Source organism: Opisthocomus hoazin, chromosome 3, assembly GCF_030867145.1.
Source record: "Opisthocomus hoazin isolate bOpiHoa1 chromosome 3, bOpiHoa1.hap1, whole genome shotgun sequence".
In the NCBI taxonomy this organism is placed as follows: domain Eukaryota; kingdom Metazoa; phylum Chordata; class Aves; order Opisthocomiformes; family Opisthocomidae; genus Opisthocomus; species Opisthocomus hoazin.
Window position 1 is genome coordinate 89,515,139 of NC_134416.1, and position 16,209 is coordinate 89,531,347.

The 16,209-nt window shown below is 37.3% G+C and overlaps 1 protein-coding gene across 2 annotated transcripts in view; it reads right to left on the reverse strand.

The window, feature by feature from the left end:
- Positions 1-214: 214 nt before the first annotated feature.
- SLC9A3 (solute carrier family 9 member A3) overlaps positions 215-16,209 on the reverse strand; it is a 55,078-nt gene continuing 39,083 nt past the window's right edge. The window contains exons 7-16 of one of the 2 annotated variants that reach the window (XM_075416993.1): positions 14,316-14,518; positions 13,388-13,450; positions 11,467-11,537; positions 8,705-8,834; positions 5,445-5,560; positions 4,680-4,809; positions 3,983-4,159; positions 3,332-3,407; positions 1,806-1,919; positions 215-459 (exon numbers count right to left, since the gene is read on the reverse strand). In XM_075416993.1, coding sequence (XP_075273108.1) covers positions 215-459; positions 1,806-1,919; positions 3,332-3,407; positions 3,983-4,159; positions 4,680-4,809; positions 5,445-5,560; positions 8,705-8,834; positions 11,467-11,537; positions 13,388-13,450; positions 14,316-14,518 — 1,325 coding nt within the window. Of the gene's footprint in view, positions 460-1,805; positions 1,920-3,331; positions 3,408-3,982; positions 4,160-4,679; positions 4,810-5,444; positions 5,561-8,704; positions 8,835-11,466; positions 11,538-13,387; positions 13,478-14,315; positions 14,519-16,209 lie in introns of both variants that reach the window. The other variant, XM_009943970.2, reaches the window with a different exon arrangement.

The window sequence follows — 16,209 nt, forward strand, 5'->3', positions numbered from 1 at the left end:
GACCCCAAATAGTTGGACAGCTCTTCTACAGCAGGAAAATAGAAAGATGTTGTTATTCAAACTGGAGGAAAACTGATGTTTAGTTGTACAAAAAAATCAGGAAGGACAGAGATGCTCTGGGAGAAGAAAAATCTGAAAAGTGGGTTTACTTGTCAATAGTCATGGTTGATAGGAAGGCTGATTAAAAATAAAGGTGATAATATCTTTTTAAATATTACATATGTGTTGATTCTGCAAGAAAAGAGCTGGACCGGTCCTCTGGGCCATCTGCTAGCAAGAAGGAATCTATTGACTTATTGCTGAGCCGGAATGGAGTGAGCCGTCTGAAGTTTGGAGAATATGGGATCTGCACTCGGGCCCTTTGTGATGGTACCACAGTGTCTTCACTAGATAACCATGGTGAGAACTTCATGTAGATGCTTTGATCATCATCAGCTGAAAATACCGGGTTATCAATTCCTAAAAGAGTTCACGAGTGACAAATACAATTAATCAAAATAATTTGTCGGTAATACAGCAAGATGCTTTGTAAAAGGAGAATGGCTATAGTGGGAAAAAATAGGCTGATACACACCAGTCTAGGTGTGACCAGGCCAATACACAGACCATTATGCACAGATAAGTTGCTCTTTCTAACTTGGTTATTGCTAATAATTTTGGATTTCTATTAAAGAGAAAAATTGAATATTACATCCAATACACAGTTATGTTTGGGTTATCTGCAGACAAAAAAATATAATCAGTAAAAGTCCTCCAGCAAATTTTAAGCAAAATAAAACACTATATAAAATAACTGCAGAGAATTCAAAACAAACACATACAAAAGAAACTAAATATGTAAAAAAAAGCAAAAGCATAAACTGTACAGCTCCATAATGGAATCAGATGTATGTGAGGGAGCTAAATCAGGCCACAGAACAGTAAAAAATGAATTACAGGAGCCTTTTAATATTGAAATCAAGTTTGTAGCGTTCCAACAGAAAAAGAAATTTTAAAAATTAGTCTAGGTCTACATCTTGCCACCCACTTATTTCTGCATCGATTTCTGGATGTCTTTATATATTATCAAATGCAGACTTTGTCATCGATATTGAAAAGGCTGTATCAGCATGTCTGCCAAAAAAGTACAGATACAAGTATTTATCATCACTGTGTGCACCATGTTACATATGAAGGATACAGTAGCATGCTGAAAATTCAAAGACAAAAGTGCTGAAGAGAAACACTCAATTTTAGAACTATATTAATCATATCATGTAATTTCTGTTATATATAGTGATACATGTACAATCTTGTATTATGGAGCCTTTCAGGGCTGGAAATCAAGTCCAACGAATGCTCCAGGAATGCTGCAAATCTGCCCTTTTCAGTGACTTCTACGAGCCTGTAAGGATCTCACAGAGTTGTGAATTTAAGAGGAGAAATCCTGCCTGAAAGAAGCAGCATGAAATTTATCACACAAACGTGCTCCAATGCAAGTAGAAAATAGTTCCAAAGGACTAGTGTTGACTGGTCTTGTGTGATAGGACAACTCTAAAATAATATTTTCTGTTCCTATAAATAATTAGTGGGTTTAGATCTGGTTTAGGCAGCCACACTCACAACTTCTATGAGAAGCAAATTTGATGCTCTCCATACCTCCAGATGTCCAAAACTTGTTATATGGTAAAGTTAAAATTAAGCAAATATATTTTATAATAGAACACATCAAACCAAAGCGAAACATACAGGCTAAATCAGCAGCATTTCTATTTTTTTTTAAGCATTTGAGAAAAAAAGCCTCTGTAAGTAATGAATATTTTTACCAGTAGGAGTATCTGTGACATTTTGCTTCATCACATTAGCCAGGAAATCAGCTCCTTTGCCTAGATGCAAAGTTTCATAATCATTATTTGCTTCTGATTCAGAAAACTCCAAAGCTGGAAAAAAAAATGTCCAATTTAATTAGAGATTTTTACCAGTTCTGATAGATGCTCACATATTTGTCAAAGATACATCTTTAACAAGGATCTAGATAAAGGCAAAATTTAATCCACAGCTGTAGCACCGATATAAGATAAGAATCTGAATGAATGTATAGAGAGTTTGCAACTTAAACACCAATTACATGAAGAAACTCAATATAAGTTTCCGGCTTGCATTACTATGTTGTGCTGTGATATCTCACGCTTTTGGCTGACATAATTGTCTGCTTCTTTGGAACTGAAACAAATCAACCTATGACACGGTGCCGCTGCTGCTGTGGTCTGTGTCTTAAATGTTCACGTGTTAACAAATGTCTTCCTGTTACTATGACCAGTCACTGCATTTGCATCATTTGACAGAAGTCAGCACTAGTGTCCTGGCTGATTTCAAACCTGGTGAGGTCATTGCTACTTCTACTGCAGCAGAATCTGTTTTACCACAGGTGCTAAACCACTTGTTAAGAATGTCTTCCAATGACGCTTTCTTATTTTTAAGTAGAGCACAACATCTATACACAGTGTTCTTTAACAAGACAGCATTGAAAGGACACAACTAAGAGTTCAGTGGCTTTAAAATCACATTTCAGTTAAGTGACACATGTTATTTTATAATTACATAACAAACATTAGCATCCATCACTTCTTGCTATGATGGATATCAGTGCCAAAAGATGGCTAAAAAATGAGATGAAACAATTTGGGGCTTTACACGCAAAACCAGCTTCTGCTAGGGATGCTTCCTAGGCCAGTCAGCTTCAGATTACACTTTCAAGGCTGACCTCTGTGTTAGATTTGTGCATGAATCAGTGCTAGAACTGGCCTCTGACTCCGTTTTCCTGTCAAAGCTACAGTCTCTTTGAGTTCTAACATACTTGCTGTCAACTCTGATTTAGACCCTTCTAAACAAATGGACCTTAACTCACATTAGAATGTTATCTCAGCTACTGAATTTTATATAGCATGGTGTCCTGGGCAGACATATCCTGCTGTGATGAAAAAGAAAAATGTTAGCAACAGTTGCTCCGTGTAGCTTATATAAGAGGAAGCTGAAAGTTCATCTACACTGTAGCCACTGCATTGCTTTGTTTTCAAATTTCAAGTATATTTTAAAAATATGAGCAAAAAGGCCAATTAAAATTTGGTTTGTCACCCAGGTACCTAGAAAAACTACTAAATCACCTACAAAAACCTACAAAATCATTGAGACACTACATTTAAGGATGGAGCAGATCTCTGCTCTGTTCTCAATTACAATTAGAAGTCCCATTTTAATACCAGCTTTGCTGTTGCAATTTCTTCAGTGATGCTTTACTGACAATGTAGCTGCTAAAATACAGTTAGTGAAATTGGTCTAAGAGTCTTTTTACCTTTTTCCTTTGAAGTAAAATCTTGTATTGGATTTTCTGAAGGTATTTTTCCATTTGGTATGACACTGCTGTTTCGCTGAAAGAAAACAAACAAAGTTACAAAAACACTATCATCATCAGACAGTGATGGCAGTGACATCCTTTGAAATCAGGAGTTCAGCAGCATAATCCTGAAATCTGTTGTAATCTTTGCTTGAGATTCAATATGGATGTTGTTACTTTCCCCTCTACACTCTTGCTGACTACAGGAAAAGACAGGAACTTTGGCTCTCTTTGTGCTGTACATTCCCTCCTGGTTTCACGCAAATTTCGTGGAAAAGTCTATCCTACACTGCTACCCTGCTAGATCTACCCTGCAACATCTGCCCACAGTGTTGTAGCATGGCCCAAGGTTTGTTGTTTTTCAAGTGATCAAAAATCTTTCACCCAGAAGAAGGGTCCCATAGCATGAAGAAAAGCAGCATGTGAAAAGATGACCCTTGAGTTATCTCATAGTTTTATCTCTTCTTGCTTAGGCCCTTTAAGTTCATGAAGTTCTGTAGGACAGAGATAAATGCAGGACATAGGACCCTTCAGAGTCCTCCCTGCCCTCCCCACCCCTTACTTTGTATAATAGGTGGCTACATCTGGGTCCTTCTGGAAGTATTTTACCCTTTTTTGGCCCCGGTCTCGCTTGTGGATTTTATTGAGCTTCTTGGAATGATTTATTCCTAGTTTGGTACTCTTGAAAGATTCTAAGCGCTTCCTCATTGTCCTATGGAAAATCTCCTTGTCTTGTTTCTCATCTTCACTGTGCATGATCTCATGTCGACTGTACAGGTGTTTGTGCTGTGGCCAGGAAGGGAAGACAATATTCATTTATTTAGAAATACATCTGGAAGCCCTGAATCATTGCATTCAATCAGTGTCATGCAAATATAAACAACTCCATAAAAAAAGAATTAACTAGTCTGAAGGCATTAACAAAACTCCTATTTTTCTTTCTCTTTCTTCACCATGAAACAGGCCCAAGTCCAGGAATTATAAGTATGCGAGCGCGACTGTCATTAAAAGTAAACCTCTCTCTATAAGTGTCTGAATCTCTTCCGTTATTACACTCCATTTAAACCTGCTTCAGAAGCTATACTGGACACAGTTCTGTATTCCACTAGCCCCAGTGAAATCAAAGGCACTAGTTCTGTTAAAGATGCACGTTCATAAACGAGAAAGAACATAGACAAAGAGCCCATCTTCCTCAAGGGTACAGATATTGCAGATGGGTTCTTTTCTTTTGAGTTTCACTCCCAAGTTTTTGTTCCTAGTGTGTTTTTTATTAGAAAACAGTCCTATGCTAGCCTTCTGCTCTCACCTCCTGCCTCGGTTTATACAGGTACTGTTGCAGGGTGTGATGAGCGACTGTGTCTTCTGTGTCCCGGATACTTTTTCTCCTCTGCTCTAAAGCTTGCATGTCAAGGCAAACCGGCCCAGCTTTTTCTCTCCTGAAGAAGAATACAGTATACAAACAGCAGTTTTAAAAATTAATAATCACTAAAGAGGAAGAAAAAGCAGGAAAATGGGGAACAAGAGGGAGAAATGAAAAAGTTGCTTAAAAAAAAAGGAAAGGTCAAAATCATCTAAACGAAAACGAGTGAGCAAATACCTAGTGGGAAGTGTGAAAAGATTATTGGTTTTTGACTTTCAGGTGGGTGTAGCATAGATTTCTCAATTCACATGACACATGGTCTGTTCGGTGAAAGAATTGTGAAAGAGTTAAGGAAGGAGCAATTTTTTCCTTGCCTCTCTCTTGACTTTTTCTGGAGCAGACACAGAAATGACAACTAGCCCTGTCTATAGCATAGCAGTTAGTAAACAACAGGCACATGAAACAACTCTAATATGAGTGTCTGCTTCATCTTACCAGCCTTTACTGCAAGAATTTGTGTATAAAATGCAACAATATAACTGTAAGTATATTCATTTTATGTGGGAGAAAAGATTAGCTTGAAGTTCAAAAAAGTAGCGAATGATGCCTCTGTAATTTGCATTTTTCAAAATCTATAACATTACTTCAATTTCCTCTCATATAGCATAAAAACCCCACAAAACCCACACACAATCCGTCCACATTACTTACAGTAAATAAGACACAGAGCTTTCCACAGTACTTGGGCGTGGTGTGCTGAAATCCACATTTACCATGTTGTCCGTACTTGGAGAACGTATAAATGCCAAGGAACCTCTACGTTCTCCCTGGCCACAGAAAGAAACAAGGCATATTACAGCTGTGAACACCTATGGCAAAATGTGTATCAGAAAATGTGGATAATTTGTGAAGCTGCTGTATACAAATGGGACAATAATCAGGGACTAAGTTGTGTTTAGGTAATGAATACGAAAAATTCTTTTGTTTTATGGCTTTTTTTACATTGAGTGACATTATCCCAATGAAAAAAACTATGAGAAAAACTATTCCACCACCCTTGTAAATTGATTTTGAGGAGGTGAGTGATTTCTTAGGTCTCAATCTGTTTGCTAAATTATATCCTTGCACTTTCGCAGTCTAACTCTTTTCTCTTCACAGACTCTTTAGGGATGGACCTTTTACTCTGTACCACATTGCAAACCAAGTACACAGGGATATCTATGCAGATTTTTATGACTCGGCACATCACTGCACTAACAGTAGCATTTTTGAAGATAAAACATGAAGTTTTCTGTTCTCTACCAGACTGGAAGCGGCAAATGTTAAGAGGTGGTAGAAGTCTGCAAGACTATTTGAAAGTAGTGACGGAATGAAGCAATGAGATACTGAAGAGTTGAGATTTGCTTTCAGTTCTAAAACTAACGTCACAAAAGTGAATTGCTGGAAAAGCTCAGATTTATGTCTTCACAGCTTTCCCTACTGTTTGCATAATCCCTTGTTTAGGTGCGAGGTAGCTGTTGTGTGACATCATGATTACACAGGCTGAACCCATCTATGGTTTTGAATCACAGCAGAGAGAAATCACATAGCAGGACTCTACAATTTAAACTGTAATACAGAATACAGCAAAAAAACCCATCTCCTTTGCAGAATACAGAAAGAAATTTTATCTCCATTTCTCCAACTTTAACTGTATTGTGTCCCCTTTATATTTTTATATTCATGGAGAAAATCAAAACCACTACCTTTGACTATGGTAGCCCACATACACGTTACAGTTGTATGTATTGGATCAGATCAATGGCATTAAGAAGTACACTCTGGCCTCTATAGGCAGAAAACTTAAAAGAAAAAAGTAAATCCTGGGTAACCGTCATCCCGTCCATTTTCTTAAGTGTATTTGACACTCTTTTTAAATTAAGTTTAAGGTTTTGTACATACGTCATACCATACCATCAGTGGAGGAATTTTAACCAGAAAAAGGTATGAACCGTCAGGATTTTAAGTTGCTTCTATTCATTTGCACTGGATTATTTTCATTTTGCCTGGCTTAGACTATCCCCTTTCAACTGTTAGGAACTGATTTATGTTCAGACTGAACTCTCTCAAGATCTTGTTTATTGTATAGATGCAGCAAAACAGTAGAGCTGAAAAAAGAAAAATTTGTAAAATAGTTTTTAGACTACTCAGTTTATTGCAAGTGAGAAGAGAGTGAGTGGCTGAGGGAGCCAGGTCTTTACTCCTCCTGGAAGAAATGGCTTCAGCTTCAATGTCAGCTTGGAATTCACAGATATTTAGCTCAAAGATGTATTTCAGAAGTCCAAGAAAAGTTGTTAAAGCAGTGCATCACTGAAGCAAATATTAACATGAGACTAGTGGAATGACTTTAGGATTCACAACTCGTTACTAATCAGGCATATTAAGATAACTAATTTCCACTGGAAGAAACCATGTTGCAAATCTTTTGTAGAACCGGGAGAACTTTTTATTTCTTTGTCTATTATTATCACATCAGTAGACACCTGCTAAATGAATTTGTCTGCAATACACAATATACACAAATAGCATTTGGACTAGAGTAGCCCAAGTCAGTTTCCTTGTGTTATGAACTCTACTAAGGTACAATGAAAAAGGTAACTCTCCTAAAAAAATTTGTAATCTAACTTAATCTGACTTTACTGTATTAGATTCACGACATTACTGGGTGAAGATTTTGTGAATATGTGAACCTGCTCATCAACATCAAAGTCATTATCAAACTTTCTTCCTCTGAGGTATGACCCAGAAAGCACAACGAGAAAGAAAATTAGTTCTTGAGCTCAAATAGTCTGAAAACTGAATGGGTGATTTATAAAAATCTCAAAAGGAAGTATTTATCTTGTGACCCACCCCCCATTTTTCACACATCATTTGTGGATTCCATCTTATCTTCTGAATGTGATCTTTGAAATTCAGTGTCTCACTGGGAGAAGTCTGCCTGGCTGCATCTCATTTTCAAAAAAAGGAAAAGAAATTATTAATAGTAGTACTAGTCATAGTAATAGCGTTCATTTTAATTAAAGAAATTAAGTGGTATATCACCTAGCCGTGAGAATGAGTTCACTTGGAGATTATGGGCATTGATAGATTATTGCTTCAAAGATTACTATCAGAAATATTCTATTTAAAACCATCCTTTAGACTGTATGAATATTGCACATTTGTGTTGATTTGAACTAAGGTGACCAGTTTCATACTGTGTAAGAATTCTTAACCTTCTTCAATCTGTTAACATTTCTCCAGCATCAGAATGGTACTCCTGCAGAAGGCCAGTAACTTTCTTCCATTCTATAACCTTAAAAATTTCTCCTGTTGCAACTCTTCAGTTTCTCCAACTTCACAACTCTCTGATTGCTGTTGATATCTGTAGTATTTCACTTTAACCCTAATTTTTGAAGCGTGGGTGTATGATTCCAGTGAATTAAAGTTACTGTTCCTAATTTTTTGGTATTATTGTGATCTTGCAGAATGATATTATAGCAGTCCACTATTCTGGTCATATGTCCGTATCATTTGGAAGTGATCTTCTTCAAATAAGATTCGTCATCACAGAAAACCACTGTTCTGCAGGAGCCAGACTCTGTTGACACATTTAGAAAGACAGCACTTTGCCTGTTCCCTTGGAATTACAGTACTTTTTCATGTAATGTATACAGAAACAAAACTATTCAGAAAAACCCAACAGAAAAGTACACTGACATGACCACATTATACTTGGGGATCAGGCATAGTACTGAGAATTACAGCCACTCAAATAAGTGATACTGAGACTCAAAACACATTTAGGAAATTGGAAAAAAAAGCAGAGCAGAAGTGAAAAGTTTTCTTTTAGACATCTCTTGCAATGTATTAACTTTAGGTTATATTATAAATTAAAAAAAAACAAACAAATGACATAACGCTATAATATGTCAACAAGCATTCATAAGTACCTCAGCCACATAGCTAATTGCATCCTTCAAGTTGAGTTCATGGAAAACGTTAAGGATCTGGTCTCTTGATTTTTGAGCAGACCTTCTCATCAGTACTTTACTGAGGAATTTCCTATCAAAATTGGACCACCTGATAATTTAAACAAACTGTGTTAATAGCAACAAGTAATTTTAGTTTCACAGCATTTTATAAAGTTATTGTAATTTAGCATAAATGATAGTTTTGTGAGCCAAGCACTTTTTAAAAAATGGTGAACACAGCAATGTGAGAGATCTGTGTTTTGAGATTTTCAATTAGCATTTAAAGAAAGCTAAGGAAAAGCCTGCTATACAGTTATGCAGCCACCACAAAGCATTTAATAGGTTCACTTACTAAGCAATACTACAACAGCATGAGTGCTATGATTACAGTATCCCATTTCAGAGTCACTAGGACATTTTATACTCTGGGAGACCATGCTACCTTATTTTTCCACTTCTGATTATGCATTGTTCTATTTAACAGCTTCATTCTAAAAGTTCAGTTTTCTTTCCTCCTTTGGAAGGCAACCTGCTTTTCCCCAATTTTATTGTAGGACAGCCAACCTAGAAACTCTGTTCACAACAAAAGTGCCCTTCCATAAGCACTTACAAAGGTCCTTATTCATGCCATTGATATACTCTGGGGGACAGAAGTGTTGCGTATTTTCTGTGATTTACGCTTCCAAGCTTGTCTGATAGTAGGATATCTGCCATTTCATATTTAGGCTCCAGAAGATAAAGGCTTCTTTACTTTCATCTGCCTTCCTCAAGATTTTCTCTAAATGGCGTGAGGCAACACTGGAGATTGCTGTTCAGAGTGATTCTATCCATCTTGCCCAATGGCTATTTTGAGTTTATGACTTTTTATTCAGATTGTTGAAACCTTTTTGTTGTTAAACATTATTTGCAGAATTGATAAGTATTCCTCTTCTCTAGCCAGAACATCTGACAAGCAGTCTCTAATTCAGGCTGCCACACCTGAGCACATCAATGAGGATGCTAGCGGCTGCCATTTCTTTGAGGAAGCAGCACTTTCATGTACGTGTGGTCCAGAAGAAGCAGCGTTAAGATGGTCTCTTTCAAAATACATTAGTCATCAAACACACACTCAACCATGAATCTACATTAAGCTACTTCTTGTCTTGTTAGTCAGGGAGATTACTTTCTGACATCTAAGTCCAACTCTAACATACCTCTGTAAAAATATTTAGCTCCATCTTCAAGACAGTATTTCAAAACTGGGCACGTACTCCCCTGTATTGTAGCCTGCTGAAATTCATTCCCCAGTAGTAAACTAAAAATTTAGATGAAGAGAAAGAGGATGTTCTATTTGGGATGCTTCCTGAAAATTCATAAATGAACAAAGAGCAAAAGGAAATGAAGGCAACTGTCCCTATAACTGAATACAGACATGTGAGCAATTCTGCTCGATCTCAGCTACAGTCTAGCTCCAGCCTAGGAGTTGTGTAGTTATATGAGCATAATGCTAAACCTAAGTTAATATACTCAGCTTCTTAAGCAAGGGTTAGGGGAGTGCTCTGCAGAAAGCTAACACAACCGCATGGCTTTTGGACAGGAGTTGACATGTCAAGTCAGCAGGACGCCAGCAGGTCAGAACTGCTCCCCAGTTTAAGCATGATGAGGAGCTACTGGAGAGAGTCCAACAGAGGGCTACGAAGATGATGAGGGGACTGGAGCATCCGTCCTACGAGGAAAGGCTGAAGGAGCTGGGCTTGTGCAGCCTGAAGAAGAGAAGGCTGACAGGGGACCTTATAAATGAAGAGGAAGAACTTCGTCACTCTGAGGGTGACGGAGCACTGAAACAGGTTGCCCAGAGAGGTTGTGGTTTCTCCTTCTCTGGAGACATTCAGAACGCTCCTGGATGAGGTTCTGTGCAACCTGCTTTTCGTGACCCTGGTTTGGCAGTGGATTTGGACCAGATGGTCCACAGAGGTCCCTTCCAACCCCTACCATTCTGTGATTCTGTGACTGTCTGCACCTGTGAAATGACCTAACTCCAGGGACAGAACTGCCTAACAATAAATAACACTCTTAAAGATGTCCAGATTTAATGTCCTTTTTTCACATTTATTCATCTAGATTATGAAAGTCTGCCCATCGCAATAGTAATTCTTTACATGTACTTTAAAGAAAATGGTGTGTGTCTTTCAGCTGAGTAATTGTCCTTCCCTCAAGACGAACTGACTATAAACAGAGGAGGGTGGAAATTAACCATAATTTTCATTATTGGTTTCAAACTAGTAGGCTTAAACTATCTGAGTCACTTAAAAGCAGCCTCTGCCATCACTTTCAGAGGTGTTGAACACCTCCTTTGTAGACACAGGATAAACAACTAGCACAGTTGTAGTTGGGTTTGTTTAGTATCTCCACACATAAACAATATTCATGAAATTGAATATTATGGAGAGGGATTGACATTAACATTTTAGGTCAAATCTTGTGCAAATGGCCAGTTCTCAGATCTTGAGAGAGGCTGATCCCTGCATAAGGCATTTGCAAAGGTCTAATGTGAACTGTGAAAGAAAAAGAAAAGATTACAGTTGTAGGGGACTGGAATACACTATTTTCACATTTGTTATATTTCCAATATTTTCAGTATATTACCTTTTAAATTACATTTGACATCCTTGCTGTCCCTAAACTCAGAGTCTTAAAAAGTAGTAATTTACAGGTAAGATTTCATAGCAGTATTTCAGTATTTCAAGTTAGTTACTACTTACTTGTCTCTCAGATAATTATGTCCTATCTGTCCAGAAATGTCTTCTATAGCAGAAAGAATGTGATCAAAGGCCTAGGAAAGCGTAAGTGTAATTAATATCTTTATAGTAATAAAAGGAATGATGGAAAATTGTTCAATTTACATCAGGTTAGACCAGGTGACTATACATAATAATTTTACTGGTGCTAAGCAGATTGTTTTCTCCATTTACTGAAATACTAACTACTATATACTTTTCTGCAAAGGTCCTGAACTTTTTAAATAGTTCTTCACAAATTCACTAGCTATTCTTGAATTACAAGGGTCTCAGCAAGAAGGTACTTAAGCCCTCATTTTAGCACTCAATTTTAAGACTCTTTTTATCGACCGATTTTACCATCTCCATTTCTACCCTATGAAGTAGATCAGCCACTTCTAGTATCAATGATTAAATCAGTTGGAAAATTTCCCTAGTGTTTCTTTTTAGATTTTTCAGCAATCCCTACTTCCCTCAGAGTAGAAGCTGGCACAATTCTTCTGGTATCTAGGGCAAAATCCTATACTGAGTATATTAGATGGCTGAAATCTAGAGGTTCATAACTCTTGATTCAAACTAAGGCAGCTGCAGATAGCATCTTTTGTTTTTAATATTTCACTCTGAACATTGGAGTGATTACTGCAGAAAATACAGCATGCTGCCTTTAGAAGAACATGGCTGATATATGGATTGCTCCTGAATATTAATTACTGCTTCAGGAGATATCTGACATGCAAGTGGAGAAAATTATATTATAAATAAGTTGTCTTCCTCCTACTCTCTGAGAATAGACAGTGCTCTCTGTCTGAAGGCTGAAATTTATGAAGTTCTAGGAGCACTGTGGCTCCTGAGACAATATCTGCTAGAATATTCTAGGAAGTTGTGAATCAGTACGCACAACTTTAAAAAGTTTTAGGATTAACATTACTGCTTGGCCAGCACTACTGACAGACATGTAAAGGTATATCCCATATAAGTAGACAGACTGTATTTCTTCACCTGGGGGAAGAATCCTGATTATCATATAGTAAAATGTTTGAACAGAAAAGCAAATTTGAATTGCTGGATGACAAAAGCATAATGTGTTTATTCAGTAGTCTGTAAAAGAATTCCTCAGAGACAAACCTTCTACATCTATCAATTGTTAATTCACTTCAAGTAACCTCCAACATGAAAACAAGCAAGATTAGAAGCTCATACAACAATGTGTTAGAATATTTAATGCAGGATAATGATAACTGTGTAAATCCGAAAAGTTCAGGAAAGTTATCTGACAGTCTTCCATCCTTTAACCCATATTTGTATTGCAAATGTATGTATGTACTGAATAAAAACTTTGTAACGTTGTATGAAAGTGAATTGGAAGAGACCACATTTCAAAAGCTTTTAAAAGGTTAAAGAAATGCAGGCCCCACAGCATTCACACTGAACTAAAACAATTACCATTAATCTAGAATTTCAGTATGAAATTAACATCTCCACTGGGCAGCAGACTACCTCTCTATGTAATATGTAAGCCACAAAGCCTGCTTTCGTATCTTTTAAATCAATAATATTTAAGAAGGAAAAATAAACTAATTTCCACAGGTTTTGCCCAGGCGACCTTCAATTAAATGTCCTCATCTTTCAGAGGAAGAGGAAGCAGCATATTCCAGCTGTGCTGTTTCCCCAGTACTGTCAGCCCCGTTGAATTCTCAAGTGAAAGACCGGAACCTTTAGTTGAGTATCCCTTCACAGGACTTAACCCAAAGACAAATTACAATCTACAGATAACTTGTCAAATGTTTGAAGGATTTTGCACTTGAAACTTGATTTTCCTCTCGCTTCCAAAAAAGACATTTTCTCTCATTTTTTTCTCTCTGTAAAAATCTAAAAGATACCATAGTTTTGTTTAAAAATATCTTACTCTGCCATGAAGTTTCTCATTCAGTTTTGGCTCTCTGTGTTCAGTTTTCTTCACTTTCAGCCACTGTACCAAAGGCTTGATAGTTAGTCCCTAAATATTAAAACATGATAATAAATACTTAGGAATTATCTTAGACTTTCCTCCAGCTGGTCATTGTTAAAGAGAAACAGAGCATTTTTGTATGTTAGATGGTGGTTCTCATACTTCCTCAGTTGACCTCTGACCCTTTTAGAAGATAAAATAATGCAGTACCCTCAGCTCCTGTTACAAAGGTTTGAAAAGACACCAAACAGCAGAAAAATAGATCTTCTGTAGGAAAAAAGTCGTAGTGGAAGGGTTAAAGTGCCTACAGTTAAAGTTAAAGTACTACACCATTGAATGTAGTATTTTCTGCACTTACGAGGAATTTGTGACCACAATTAAACTTTCTGTAATAAACTTGAGAAAAAATTCTAAGCTGGTATATACTGACATATCTGCATTTAAATTAATGTTGGGGTTTTTTACCCAGAAAGTGCTATTTTGTTTGGATGCTAAATAAGTTCTTGTCCCACTGCTTACTGTGATATATTAAAACAAGGACTTAGGCTGAGGTAGATCAGCTTAATGACTGTATTTGCCCATCAAAAAGACTGCTCCCTATAGTTATTCACATGAGGTGAAGGATGTTTAATCAGATATTTTGAGCACTATTAATACCAAGTAGCTAAGACTGAACATTTTTTAGCACAGAGGAAATTGTGTTTTGTCCCTTGTGGTGCCATATGAAAACATAAAATAGGATCTTTGTTACTAAAATTACAAATTCAATTATGCTTTCAGTTCAGTGAAACAATATGCAACCTTCAGCTGAGAACTGCTTTAAGCATTCAGTACTTTTGGGGGACTCCTTCTCCTTGCAAGAAGCATGCTTAAGAAGCTAAATTACCTGGAAAATAACGGTAAAAAATACAACAATTATAGTTGTGCTGACAAACAGGTTTTTCTCTTTCACTTTCGTTTCATCCAGAAGTGCAACCAGAGCAAAAGCAACGGCTCCACGTAGTCCACCATATGACATCACCACCTGGTCTATTATCTCCAACTGGACCATTCTGTAGTGGTTAAGAATCCATGTCTGTAAAACTACACCTATAAAAAACAAATGCCAGTATGTCTAGAAATAGCCTTATGAAATTTCAATAACCCAACAGTGTGTAACAGAAATAGTACCACCAGTCGACTTTCACAACAAATTCTCTACTTCATTTTCTTCTCCTGTATTGCTACACTTGCCAAGAAGGGCAGGCCCATTTGGTACCTTCTCCTTTATGTTTAGCCAAAGGAACTAGAAGCAGCTTCTTCTGTAGGCTAGCTGCTCTTCTGAGAATGCTGCACTCTGGCATAGGCACTGCAGGTGAACTTCTACTACGTGCTGAAGCTTTGATATTCACAGTTGAGAAAGAATAGAATTTCTAGCACCATAGTCAGTGAAACAGTGTTGATTTAGGGCGTAAGTGTGGTACCCTTTACAAATCACTAAAAATGGCATTTGTGTCATTGTCTTATGGAGAGTTGTGTAGTTATGCTAACATTGCCTTCAGGTCTACAGCTCAGATGTTGCCTATTGTAGGGGACCTAAAGCCCTAGAAATCACAGTATGTCCTAGAGGTCGCACCAGATAGAGGGAAAACAGCTTCACCACTCCTGAGAGTGGCACAGCATGTATGTCCCGTTGCAGCAGGCCAGGACTGTTAACCAGTGCAAAAGAGATTATTTCTCCTTTTAGAGAACTTTGAAGTTGTGCTAAGTAAAGAGTGTCTTGTGTATATCACTGAAAGCAAGGCCTCTGGTGGAGAGGACCTCCAAAATTAATTCATGCCACCAATCTGACTCCTCTGAGGGTGTGACAGCTGCAATTATGTAAGGCCCAATATCATCAGGTCTTTACTAATTTATCAATGCCTAAGCTCAATTACTTTAATGGATGCGTTATCATTATTGTCGAAAATTCACTATTTAATTATTGATCTCACTTATTACAGGATTGCTAACCACTCATTCCAGGAATACAAGAAGTGATAAAGTCAAGATACTGAAAATTTGTTTAAACACTCACGCACAGCAGCAGTTACTGAGAGGTGGCTAAATGAACAATTGTTACAGACTATTTCGAAAGGAGGACATGGGGCTTGGCCCTTCATTCAGCCTAGGAATCTCTAGACAGAGTAAGAATACAGAGACTAGGAAATCTGCCAGCTAGATAGATGTGTTATCTTTTATTTGAATTTAATTCAAGACAAACAGGCAAATAAATCTGATTCATTTATTCCCATATGTAAGTACATATATCAAATCACTGTGTGTGTTACTCTCTAGAAGTACTTCATTCTGTGCCTTTTGTGATTTCAGGCCCTTTGCTATTTTACAAAACAGTGATTAAATAGTAGAACCACATAGTTGAGCAAATTGTCACTGGTATTTTGAAATGTTTCCATAAGTCTATAAGTCCAGTAAATTGACAGTATGTAAACCCTACCTGCCACAGTCTTATTTACTCAGTCCCTGCAATGATTTCTTAAGCCAGAATACCTGCAGTGTAATTAAGTATGGTCTTACGTCACTGTGTGACTCAAACCTGAGGTCAACCATAAAATTAGCTTGAGACAATCTCTTTATTACCATATTGAAAAACCTGAAGGAAAGAGATGACTGACAAGAACTCACATCTTTTGTCAGGCTGCAAGTTAAATGACAAAGTCCATTTCACTCGGCGATTGTGCCAGTACCATGTGCTGGGTCAACAAAGGTTAGCCTCTGGGGGATTCATGTTAACCACTGGG